Here is a 13,444-nt window from a genome sequence, read left to right on the forward strand (position 1 = left end):
AGGGATCAAAAAATATTCAAGAAATTTAAATATCACCCTAAGAAACTGTATATAAAATATTTAATAGAGGCTAAATGTACCTGACTGAATCCTCTTCCCTTATAGCAAATTCAGAAATACGACTCCTTTAGAAATGGCTAGTTTTGATTATTATATAGCCTTTGAATCATTATTGACTGAGTGGTGAAAATAAAAGTATCAATGAGTTGATTAAATAACTTTTATATATGATATATATACGAACATCTAATAAGTATATCTGCAAGTATAAAATTTAATTCCCTCTGCAACTTTTCTTCCACCCTTTCTGACCCTTGGGTTCATTAACAGGTCAGTTTTTAAGGAGGAAAAAAAACAGTTATAGGAAGCACAAAGGAGTATCCAGGGCCCCAGTGAAAACTTTGGGAACTTTAACCCCTGTTTATAAAGCGTGACTAATAAAGAGTGGCAAATCATCTTCCTAGAGAGGTAAACCATGTGTTAGTTGCAAAAAGAACATCAAAAAAATTTATGTGTTTATTATAGCCTTACTTCTCTTCTAATTTCTGATAAGTTTGTGCCTAACTCTATTTTAGGTGACATTTCTATTCTTTTAAATAATTAAGTTATTTTGATAATAAAATTGTTACAAGCTTATTTTAAAACATTCAAACAGTTTACAGAAGGATAAAGAAAAAATTAAAAATCATCCAAAATCCTGCCACACGAGATGGCTACTTGTAATTTTTCGGTGCAAACTAATCTCAATCTTCTCTCTAGGTACATGTTCACATATAGATGTAGATATTCTATATAGATGTAGAATTCATAAATGGAAGTGTAATATTTTACAGTGTTCTATAACCTGAAAGATACTTAGGTTACTTTCAAGTATTTAATTTTGCAAATGACCCTCGTACACAAATCTTCATGGACTCATTTACACTACTTTTAAAAACGTCTTAAGTCTTTTGAAAATTAAAAAAAAAAAAATTATTACAGAAATGTCCCAAAAAGGTATAATGTAGAAAATCAAAATCTCTTATGTCAGTCACTTAGGTGTACTCTCCTACCCTGGTCCTCTCACAATCATCTCCCAGTAAATAGCTGCGTCAGTCTTCCAGTTGCCCTGGAGAAAAGTTTTGGAATCATCTTCAGTTCTTCACTTTCCCTAAAAACCCTTGTCCAATCCAGTAGCAGAATTTGTTAGTTCTCCTTAAAAGATACAAACGTACATACGTACGTACATACATACATACACACATATACATATATACGCATCCAACCACTTCTAACCAATTTTACTCATACCAACATGGTCCAGCCACCATTATTTTTTGCCTAGACTTTGAGCATTCAAGGTATACAGTTCACTGACATGGTTTCAAATTTCAAATTGCAACTGACCTTTAGGAAATATCACATGTCAAGTTTTCATATAGTATCAAAGAATATCCACAATAATCTGAAAAGGCTATTAAAATACTCTTCCCTTTTTAAACTACATATCTCTGTGAAGCTGGATTTTCTTCACATACTTCAACTAAAACATCATATTGTAACAGTTATTGTAAAAGGCGATATGTAAATCTTAGCTGACTTCTACCAAGCCAGATATTAAAAATATGTGCAAAAGCATAAAACAATGCTACACTTCTCACTAATTTTGTTTTGTAAAATTGGTATTTGTCATGAAAAATCATGTTATTTATATTAAAATATGAGTTTATTATTATATTTTTAAATGAATAAATATATGAGAATTTCTGTTTTAATTAATATGGTAAATATTCATAGATATAACCAAGATGACCATTAATTAGTGAACCACTGCTCTAGTAGCTTCCTTCTTATTCAGAGTAAAATCCAAAATCCTTACCATGAGTTTATAAACTCCCTACGTGATCTGACCCCATTTTCTCTATAATAATCTCCACTCCAATACCGTCCCTGATCTCGTTTCTAACCACCTCTTTCCATCCTTTTTGATTTTCCTTGAATATATCAAGTAAGCAACTACATAAGAGTCTTGGCACTAGTGTTTTTTTAGCATTTGGAATATACGCCCTTAGGTAACCCCCTTGGGTCACTCCTTTCCTTTAACTGTTTCTTAAATGTCACCTGATAAGCAAGATAGTCTCTGAATACCACATTAAAAAAACAGTGCAAAACAGTGCCTTACATCTTTCTATACTATATTTTATTACATACTATATTTTATTGTATTATACATTTTTATTATTTTAAATAGCAGTTATTACCCCTTGGTTTATATTTTTAATGTCTGTCTTCTCCATCTTACAGCAGACACTTTTCTGTCTTATTCACTGCTATATGCTCAGTGTTTAGAAAAGTATCTGGTACTTAGTTCACCTTAATAAATTTTGAGCAAATGAATGACTGAAGGTGTCATCTTATTGCATTTGTATTTGCTTTTCCTTTGAAAATTCTTGTTTTGATACATCGGGTTTTTCTCAACAATGCTGTAATACAAATGTTTAAATGCAAGTATTTTTTTTTTTTTATTCTAAGATGGGAAAAAACCGAAGTGATGGGAGAAAATGTAGGTATAAGAAATGACTTTCATACCTGACATACTCTGAGAGCTTGGTCCAAGACTGTTTTGGTATCAGTGTCATAATCTGGGCAGGGGAGCATGGCTCGGCTGAGATGTGCCTGTAGTAGGAGATGTGCTTTGGTATGAGGGCTGTCAAATGAATGAGGGTTTGATTCCAAGGGAAGACATTTTGCCAGTTCACTGTTCATATGATCTTCATTATGCCTTACTGGCAAATCTGTGTATTCCTCTGCATCCTGAAAAGAAACCAACAGACAGATATATACATTAATGTGATAGATCAAAAGTATAATAATTAATGTATTTAGCTTTAACTGCTGACATTTAAAACATGGTTTAGAAAAAAATGTAAGATAACCATATCCCTTAGAATTTTGCTTTGTTCAATACTATTAATAATATGAAAGCAAAAGCTAGTAATGTATAATATTTATGCAGTTAACAAAAATAACAGAGATCTTACTAGGCATTAAACACTGTGCTTGACACTGAGCCCACAATAGTGAATCAGAAATTGAGAGAGCATCAGGGACAAACGAGTTCTACCAAGTGTAATGAATGTTATGACATGGTAAGTACAGAGTGCTGAAGGAACTTTCGGTTTGGGGACACAGTTATTTAGAGGGTCAGGGAAAGCTACTTAGGAAAAGTAATATTTAATTTGATATCTACATGTGAGTGGAAGAAATAATGCAGGACTGCACAGGAGGGGTGGGGATGAGGATAGTATTGGTGAGGTAAGAAAAGGGTGATGATTAGGATCACTAACTTAAAATTTATTGTAGTAAATTGGATTAAAATAAAATTATTCAAAATTGAGGGTTTCCAGTGCCACATGTAAGAAGCTTGAAAGCCACCACTCTGTCCTAATAAGTAAAAAGCTAAACAGATTGGAAAATTAACAGCTCTTCTTGCATCCATATGAGAAGAGGACACAGAGCAAATTCCTGCCCTCCTCCCTCCCCGCAGACTGGAAACAGAGGCAAATTCAGAGACTCACCACTAAAAGGAGCAGAGACTCACAAGCAGAAGCCACAACAGGAACAAGGGCTGGTGTGAGAAAACCCGACTGTAATTGGTGAATTACAGGGGGGTTGTGTGTGGACAAATCTGAGAGCTGAAAACTCCAGAGAGACCCCGACATGGGCAGGGGGTGGGGAGCACAATATTCTGCGATTTACCGTCAGGATTTTTACCTGATTCCCACAGTAAATACAGGAGAAAAATCCTCTTGGGCTTCGTGTGTGTGTGTGTGTGTGTGTGTGTGTGTGAGAGAGAGAGAGAGAGAGAGAGAGAGAGAGAGAGAGAGAGAGAGAGAGAGAGAGAGAGAGAGGGAGGGAGGGAGGGGAGAGGTACGAACCATTCTGAAATATGCCACAGCACCCTGTTCTTTTTAACAAAGCACTGTTTTTTTTTTTTTTTTTTTTTTTTTTTACCTATGGTTAGCTGAATCCAAAAATGCAAAATCCGGGGATATGGAGGACTATATATTTAATGAAAATAATCCACATTTAAATGAAAATAAAAGATTCGGACTGAAGAGGAAGAAGTAAAACTGTATTTGTAGATGATATTATCATCAATATAGAAAATCCAATGAAATCAATTGTATTTCTGTATATTAGCAACCAAAAATCAGAACTGGAAAACAAATTTATAAAGGCATAAGATATATGAAGGACTTAGAGATCTGACAAAAAATGTAAAAGACTCACATACTGAAAACTACAGTTAAAAAAGACAAAACTAAGTGGAGAAATATACCTTAATTCTCCCCAAATTGATATGGATCTATAGATTTAATATAATCTCAAACAAAACTACAGAACTTTTATCCTTTGGTAGATATTGGCAAGTTAATACTTTAAAGGGTTCTGATTATCAGTTCCAGTGTGTGTGTGTGTGTGTGTGTGTGTGTGTGTGCGTGTTAGGTTTGCACACCAACAAGCAAGTCTCAGACACTAGCCAGGTATCCTGCAATTCAACTTAATTCTGACACTATCTACCCAGAGATAGCACCAGATCCCACAGTTTAAGGATTTGGTTCTGTAAGCCTGCCTCTCCTCCACACTTCATATGCCAGTTGCAAGCTTAGGTTACCACCTGTGTTTCTCACTGATCAGCTATAGATTGGAGGTTCCATCAACCCCTACCTTGGATTTGATTAATTTGCTACAGTAGCTCATAGAACTCAGAGGAACATTTTACTTATTAGATTACTGGTGTATTATAAAAGAATGTATGTAACTCAGGAACAGGCAGATGGAAAAGGTGCACAGGGCAAGGTACAGGGAAAGGGGTTGGAGCTTCTATGCTCTTTCTGAGCTGGGTACACATTCCAATCTCCATGTGTTCACCAACCTGAAAACTCTCTGAACCCGGTCTTTTTGGGTTTTTTACGGAGGTTCCATTACCTAGGCGTGATTAATTAAATCATTGCCATTAGTAATTAATTCAATCTCCAGCCCCTCTGTCCTCCCGCAGAGATTAGGGGGCGGGGTTGCGATGGCAAAGTTCCAACATTCTAACCCTGTGGTTGAAGCAGCCCCCATCCTCAGGTGCTTTCCAAAAGTTACCCCATTTACATAATAAGCGACACTTTTACTGATTCTATCCCTTTGGAAATGCCAAGGATTTTAGGAGTTCTGTGCCAGAAATAGGGACAAAGACCAAATACATATTTCAAGACAAAATATATACCTCTTACTATAAAATACATCACATTCTAAAATTCATATAGAAATTCAAAGGACCTGGACTAGCTAAAAGAACTCTGAAAAAGAACAAAGTTGAAGAGCTAGCGCTACCTGATTTCAGGACTTAATATAAAACCACACTAATCAAAAAAGCGTTATACTGGAATAGAATAAAGAGTCCAGAAATAAATCTATACATATATAGACAACCAGTTTTAGACAAAGGCTCAAAGGCAAAGCGGAGGAGAAAAAATAGTCTTTTCCAGAAATGGTAGTAGAATAACTGGGTATCCGCATGCAAACAAGCAAGCAAGTGAAAAGAACATCAGTCCCTGCCTTATATAGTATATAAAAATTCACTCGAGATGCATTCGAGACCTAAATACAAAATCTAAAATTATAAAACTTTCAGAAGAAAACACAGGAGAACATTTTTTTTCTGCCTGGGGTTTGGAAAATATTTCTTTGATAGGGTAACTTAAAGGATAATCTATAAAAGAAAAAAATGATAAACTGAGCCTCATCAAAATAAAAAAATATATTCTTAAAAATATATTGTTAAGAGAATGAAAACATGTCACAAACTGAAAATATTTACAGATCATATATCTAACATAGTACTTGTATCCAGAATATATAAACCCTCAAAATTCACAGTGAGAAAACAAACAGCCCAGTGTAAAAAATAGGCAAAGATTTAATAGCCGCTTTATGTAAAGGTGTGCAATATCATTAGTTATATGGAAAATAAAAATTAGAAAGGCCAAAAATTTAAAAGATTAACATACCAAGTATCGACAAGGAGGTGGAAAAATGGAAACTTTCACACACAGCCTGTAGGAATGTAAAATGTTACAATCTCTCTGGAGAACAGTCACTTTTTCTTAAAAATTAAATATGTAACTACCATGTGATTCAGCCATTCCATTAGTAGGAATTTACCAAAAAGAAAAGAAAGTGTATGTCCACAAAAAGAACGGTACATAGTACTTGACAGCTTTACTTACAAAGTAAGAAACTGGAAAAAACTTAAATGTCATCAATAGGCAAAGGGATAAACAAATTGTATTTCATTCATACAGTGGAATCCTACTCAGAATAAAAAGAATGACCTATTGATACTAGACATAACATAGGTGAATCTCAAAATATTTATGCAGAGTGTAAAAATGCAGATCAATAGGAAAGTACATACTCCAGGATTTCACTGAAATAATACTCTAGACAATGCAAACTAATCTACAGCAACAAAGCAGATTAGTGGTTGTCTGGGGCAGGGGTGAGAGTGGAAGACAGAAGAGCTGAACCTCAGAGAGGGGAACAAGGTAACTTTTGATTTGCACCTGATAGGCATAAGATTCTTGCCAATGAAATAAGATAGTATGAGGGAACACTTTAAGATTTTATTATATGGAACTCAAAACATTTGGCATATTCTACTATCTATGTATATCTTCATCTTTTCTCGTTTATAATTTCAGAAATTTGTGCCTTTACTGTATGTTAAGAATATACTACAAGAGTACTAATAAAAAGGCCAGTGATGATAGGGTTATATCCTTGTTATAAAATTTCAGACTATATTAATAGGTAAATTCCTATTTCAAAAATTGAATGGACTAAATTCATTTAAATAAATATTTGTTGAATATCTTCCTTATGAGGGAGATAGACATTATTCAATCACATAAATAAATGTGAATTTGATGTGGTGACAAATGCTGTGAAGAAGAAATACATGGAAGAATGAGTGTTTAGCAAAAAATCTGACCAAGTTAAAAAGATCATGAAGCCTTCCCGAACGAAAAGGCAGATGAGCAAAGATACAGAAGATGAGCGGGTATTAACTAGATGAAGAGAGAAGTAAAAAAGTGTTCCAGGAACAGTATATGCAAGGTCCCTACAGTGGGAGAAAAAATGGGGAGTCCAAGAAACTGAAAAATGTGTAAAAATAATTTCAATTGATTTACTATAGTATGCTGAAAAAAATCTTAAATATTTGCAATGTTCTATTATCTGAACTGGAAATATTTTTTAATTTACATCTTTTGCCTTATTTTGTTTTGCTGTAGTCAAAAATATCACAGTTACTCTACACTATTTTGAACACTGTCTTCACTCCTTTGGATTGTTTTACGTAAGGAGTTGTGCTAACATATTAGCAGTTAGTAATGTTTTGCCTCATGTATCATCTCCATTTTCTTTCCACATGTCATTTCACCTCTTTCCTGTTTTCTCAGGTCATCTGCCAAACAAGAACCAGTTACAGTGACGATGCTATTATTTTCAATTTCAGGTGAATTTCAGAACTGAAGCATTATCACCTCATGACCGACCCATCTCAATCCAATATCTGGACACCATGCAAATCTCCATCGGTAACCTATCCCAGAGCTGCTAAATGGCTTTAAAAAAACGAAATAGCAGATAAGAAAGAAGATGGTTCAGAAATTTAAGTCATGGTCTTTTTCATCAAGGAAATTAAAATATTGGGGCAAACAATTTATAAAATTATTTTAAGCATAGAATAAAATTCTGTTATTCAGAGAAGAGCAATGAAGTGAATTGAATGTGTTGGAAAGTTTCCCCCAAAAGGCACAGTTTGTTCTATGGTTAGGACAATTCACAGGAGAGGAGAGAGGGAGAGAGTCCCTGCTTTCTAGCCCTGGGAAAGAGTAGGAGCAGATCCATAAAATAAGATAAGGGGAGGTCTAAGGGTTAAGCCTCAGGGATGAGGAGAAGGATGATGCTGTTAATTGCAGAGAAGTTGGGAACACTCAGTGAGGGGGAGCTTTCTGTTGAGCATGCAAAACACACTTAAAGGGAGAAGGCAATGGTATCGATAAATGGAGGTGGAGGGAGAGGAAATCAGCTTTCAATCTGTTTCATATAAAAATGTATTCATACTTAGATTTCTTTCTACCGTTCATAAAATACAATTTCTGATCTTTTACCAGAAGAAAATCGAATCATTATTTTAAAAGTGAAGTGAATCAGCTCTCCAGGTTTAGGTTACATAGGAAATAGGTTTAGACTTACAAATTATATAAAAAGTTCAATTAAAACAAAATTAAAGGGAAAGTAAAAATTTGACTGAAAGCACTAATTAATAGAATTATCTCAGTAATCCACTTCTCTCAGTACAATCTTGTTCAAATTCGATTACATACATTACACAATTATACATCCCCCTCTCCCACACTGAGAGAGGAAAGGGAAAGGGGAAGGGGGAGAGGTATAGGGAGGGAGGGGGGATGGGGAGAGAGAGAAAGAGAGAGAAACAAAATAAATTGGGCATTTCTGCAACTTAGTTCCCAAATACCTCTGGAAGTGTGACTATCTTATCTTTCTGTGATGTGTAATTCTAGTACTCAAAGATGCACATTTTTTCTTAATGCATGACTTCTACATGCAAGCCAACTACTTCATTTGGTGCTAAACTAACAAAAAAATGATCTGATGCTAGAAGAAAAACTAGTGGTGCTGAACGCACTGAGCAGCAGCATACCTGAACAGGGCTGATTATTCACAGTGATGTATACTGTACTTTTGAGGGTGTTTTCAGGTAAATTTGGCCATTAATGCTTTTCGTTGTATTTGCTTACTTTAGAATCTAAATACTCTGTATAAGATGTGACCCCACTGTTCTCCAAACCATGCCAATTCTGCTGGACTTACCCACTTTATTGCTTTAATCCCCTGCTTCTGTAGGACTGTGATTTTGCTCACTGCCAGCAGTATCAGTGTCAGACGAGTCTGCTAACAGCTGAGTACGTTAGGCTGGAAAAAATGCTCTGCAGTAGAGTGATCCTTCTAAGTCTAATAAGGGGATCATCAGACCTTTAATGTAGCTTACCCAAAGATAGTGACCTTACTCGAAAATTTAATTCAGTGATGCCTTTTCTCAGTGCATAAAGCAATCCTTGTAAACTAAGGGTTTCGGAATTTCTTTGCATAAAACTATATACTTTAATAAACATAAAAGTATTTTAATACCACAATAGACAAGGTCTCATTGCGCTGTCATTTCTTTGTCAAATATTTATTCAGCATATATTATTATTTGGTATACAATGGTGAACAAAAACAGACATGACCCCTTCCTCTCACGAAACTTTATAGTCAAGTTGGGGAGCCAGACCTTAATCAAAATTGACAGTGAATAAATGTAAAATCACAACTGGACACATATAAAGAGTAAGAGATACAAATAATAAGAGTAGGTCAGGGGAGATGTCTTTGAGGAGATTATGACTAAGTTGAATAAGAGTAAAAAATTATATTTTTCAGATAAAGAAGGGAGGAGTGAAGGGTTAAGGTTAAAACTTGAAAAAGAGAGACACTGACATGGGAAAACACTCTTTAGCATGTGTATGCAGATTTTATTATAGAACATTCCTTTGGTAAATAATGTCTTTTTCATTATTAAATTTGATACTGGCCATGTTTTGAGAGCTTCAAAGGAGTTGATATTTGATTTATAAATGTTTATTAAATATCAAATCAGTAATAGTTTCTGTAGTTAAAAAGTATCCATAATTGAGGTCTCATCAAAGCCATGACTTCCTTTGAGGGCTCCCTCTTTTCTGTTTCCAGTGTTTGAATTAAAGGGGAATCCAAATTACGTAGTCATAGTTCATCCCCTCAGAAATATGACAGATCACAAGGGTGGGATGGCATGGCATTAGGTGGTTGACAGAACACTGGATCTGAGAATTGATACAACAGGTGGATTTTCAGCTCTGCCATTTATAAGCTATGTGACCTTCTGAGAGAAAGTTAACCTCCTTAAATACCAAATTCCTTATCTTAGATTGGGGTTTGGTGTGAGCATTCAATGGGACAGTACTTACGAAACACTTTAAAACTGTCAGACTCAGTATAAATGTTAGGCATAATAATAATAATAATCATCCTCACCTCTGATACCAATACAGGATGCTAAGGTTTAAAATTCAAGTATTTGAATTTTGTTCTACATTTTTTTCTTTTGTAAATCTTGCATAATTATGTAAATATACTTGCTACCTAAAATGACATTTTATTCACTCAATTTTTAAAATATAATTTTTAAATATTATTCAAAGAAACAAGATTCTTTTTTTACTGCTTTACTAGTCTTAGTACATTCATTTCATCCGAGTAACCAGACAATTTTTATGCAATAGTGTTATAGGAACTATTACTGATTTGAATTGTCAAAGAACCAATAGTTCCTATAACACTATTGCATAATATATGAGACAGTCAAATTGAAGATAAAATATTCAAAAATTGTATCCTCTTTAACTACAGGTTTGAACCTGCAGACTTTAGTCTCCACTCTCCAATTAGGTTTTTTAAAAATCCATATTAATTAAATGTTTACAAAAACACATCAATGTGTGAAAAGGAAATATACTCTTTTCAGTGTACCTCAGTGAACTAAATATTGTGGAAAGACAAGGAAAAAGAATGAATCATTTGCATCACACATCTTGTAAAACTTTTCTGAAGAAAAAGTATTGTGGATAGTTATATTACTCTAAAACTCTATAGTACTTTCTAATTAAAACTCAAGGGCTATGACTGAAACAGAAAGTATTGATTTTAGATCAATTAGAATAAATTAGAAATTCGGCATTTAAAATTTTTTTGGTGTGGTTTGCTTATGGACTTGAGAAGCAATTTAAAATGAAGACTGACTGAAGACAACTGCTATTTAACCCTCAATTGTTCTGCCAGACTCCCCGTGTGAAAACCATGGTCATTTATTCCTGGAATTCCAATTCACAATTTTTCTAAGCTCTTTAGAATGTGGCATGTTTGCTTCACCTCTTTACTTAGCTCTTACCTCCTTCAAGTATTTTATTCTGGATGTTTCAGAATACTTACAAAGATTTTTTACTTAGATTAGATTGATTAGAAAAAACAGCAATCCCAGGATCAGCAGAGAAAGCTAGCAAAATAATCAAAATCCCTGCTAAAAAATAAACAAGCAAACAAAAACCCTTTCTAGCCACTTCTTCCTCAGCAGGACGCTCTATTTACCTCCAAATTACTCCTCTAATTTTAAACAACTTGTCTAGTTAATTTCCTGTGTGTGATCACTGAGTATAAGTGAGGTTCATTTTCTTATCTACATCATGTCGGTAATTAAAGGAAATTGAAAGTGGGCAGTGAAGCTTTTATGCGACTGGGATTGAAGCTGAATGGAGGGCAGTGGGGTCAGTGGAGTCCATTATATTTTTATGTGAGAGGCTGGTTTGTCTACTCTGTCCTTGTTTATTTAGTGTAGGCTGGACAGGCTACTAACTGCAAATCTATGTCTCTGATTTGCCCAGCTGTCTTTGAATAAAGACATCTTTCCCTGCAAATGTTAAATGACAGTGATTGACAACCTATGATGGACTCTGCTTGCAACCCCCTGCTACTGTTTTTAGATTGCAAAAGAAAAAACAGAATAAAGAAACATCTTTCATAATCACATCAAATGGGCCCTGCTGTTCATTCAATAGTTTTTATTTTGTTTCTCCTTTCATTACAAACCTGTTTCTTCTACAAATGCCTTAAACTCAGCTATTCCACATTAAAAAACAAACAAACAAACAAACAAACAAAATGTATGTATGTCTGCGACTACATTTTGCTTACATATCTATACTGACTTTAGTTTATTGGGATATACACACTTACGTAATGGTTTATTCACACTATCGTATCACTAACTTACTTGTTTGTTCTCCCTAGAACAACCTGGCAAATCTATACTGCTGGGATGCCTTTCAGTGATTAGCTGGTTTACTTAGGGCTCCAGTAGCTTTATTCAATACATGTCTGTGGCCCTTAAATACAATGACAGTACAGCTTACCTTTTAGTTTGTTAGCATCAGAAGTTTATTAAATACTTATGACCTATGTTGCTTTTTTCTTTAGTGAAAGTGCGTAAACAGGTGAATTTTGTTTTCAGTGCATATGTGTAGAGAATGTGTTTATGTATGTATTTTTCTTCCAGGTGCACTAAGCATAAGAGTCTGCTTTACCTAAACAAATTACTAAGGTAAGAAATGGCTAGAATGGCTTCATGCTTGGTCTTGTGTAAGCATTACGTAACAGTAAACTGGCACTTTTATGTTGCTGCACACATCACTGCCTATACTGAACTCACTAAATAGCAGATAAGAGGGCACTTGTACGGTGGGGATGGCAACCTGATCAATGTGAGAGACTAAAGAAGCTTTATGCTATAACTTAATCTCTGTCATGGGAAAAGTAAAACTTATAAAGTTAATGAGTTCTAGACTTTAAGTAGCACTTGATTAATTTGTAACATTCTGAGGCGTTAACACAAACCAAAATTAGTTTCTCACATTCCAGTGCTGTCTTTTGGTCACTGAAGCTGTAGAAAAAGAATTTCAGTAAATTTCCCTGATGGAAGCCCTGTTTAATTTCTGGGCCTTTCCAAAGTATTAATTGTAATATTATGTATTTTATAGTAATATTTGAAAAATAATCTGGCATTTACCAAGCCAGGTCCAGATCTATTAAAGGATAAGAAAATATGCCTCGTATTTTTTTCTTTATTTTATCAGGCTACCTTCTATTCAACCATTAGCCTACCAAAAAACTAAGTATGATTTTAAAGAACTTGTTTTTTTAAATCGAATATATGTAATTAGTAGTGTTTCTGACACTAATGATTTGTACTTTCATTAAAATTATCTATTCAAACTGAATAAATCATATACTACTATAATGAATTAAGTAAATCTCTAAAATAAAATATTGCTATGAAACTTGACTTACATGGAGCTTCCAATGATACCTCAAAATTCAGTGAAAGGTATACCAGGAATAAATTTAACATTTTGGATTAAAGAAAAAAGTAGGGGAAAAAAAGCCCTTGGTTATAAAACATTCATTGGAAAATGATAAAACTAAGAACTAGTTAACTGTGCAATAAGATTGATTTCTAATATGCACTTGATTTGCTTCACTAAAATAAAGTATCACATAATTTTATTATATACAGATGGTAAAAATGTATATACTGATGGGTATAATTGAAATTACTCAGAGATTTGTGTGTGTTTTTTTTTCAGGGCTTATGTGAATATATGTGTCTGATTTGTATCGATGTTTTAAACTTATGGACATATGTTTGGCCTTCAACCAATTAGGTCAAGAATGGAATTGTTTGCAAAAAAAAAAA

The 13,444-nt window shown here is 34.2% G+C and overlaps 1 protein-coding gene across 2 annotated transcripts in view; it reads right to left on the reverse strand.

Annotated features, from left to right (window-relative positions):
• ASCC3 (activating signal cointegrator 1 complex subunit 3) overlaps positions 1 to 13,444 on the reverse strand; it is a 265,634-nt gene that overhangs the window by 22,173 nt on the left and 230,017 nt on the right. For both annotated transcript variants that reach the window (XM_036220315.1, XM_036220319.1), the window contains exon 37: positions 2,569 to 2,793. In XM_036220315.1, the coding sequence (XP_036076208.1) occupies positions 2,569 to 2,793 (225 nt within the window). The remainder of the gene's footprint in view (positions 1 to 2,568; positions 2,794 to 13,444) is intronic.

This window comes from Rousettus aegyptiacus, unplaced genomic scaffold (assembly GCF_014176215.1).
Source record: "Rousettus aegyptiacus isolate mRouAeg1 unplaced genomic scaffold, mRouAeg1.p scaffold_m13_p_1, whole genome shotgun sequence".
Lineage (NCBI taxonomy): Eukaryota > Metazoa > Chordata > Mammalia > Chiroptera > Pteropodidae > Rousettus > Rousettus aegyptiacus.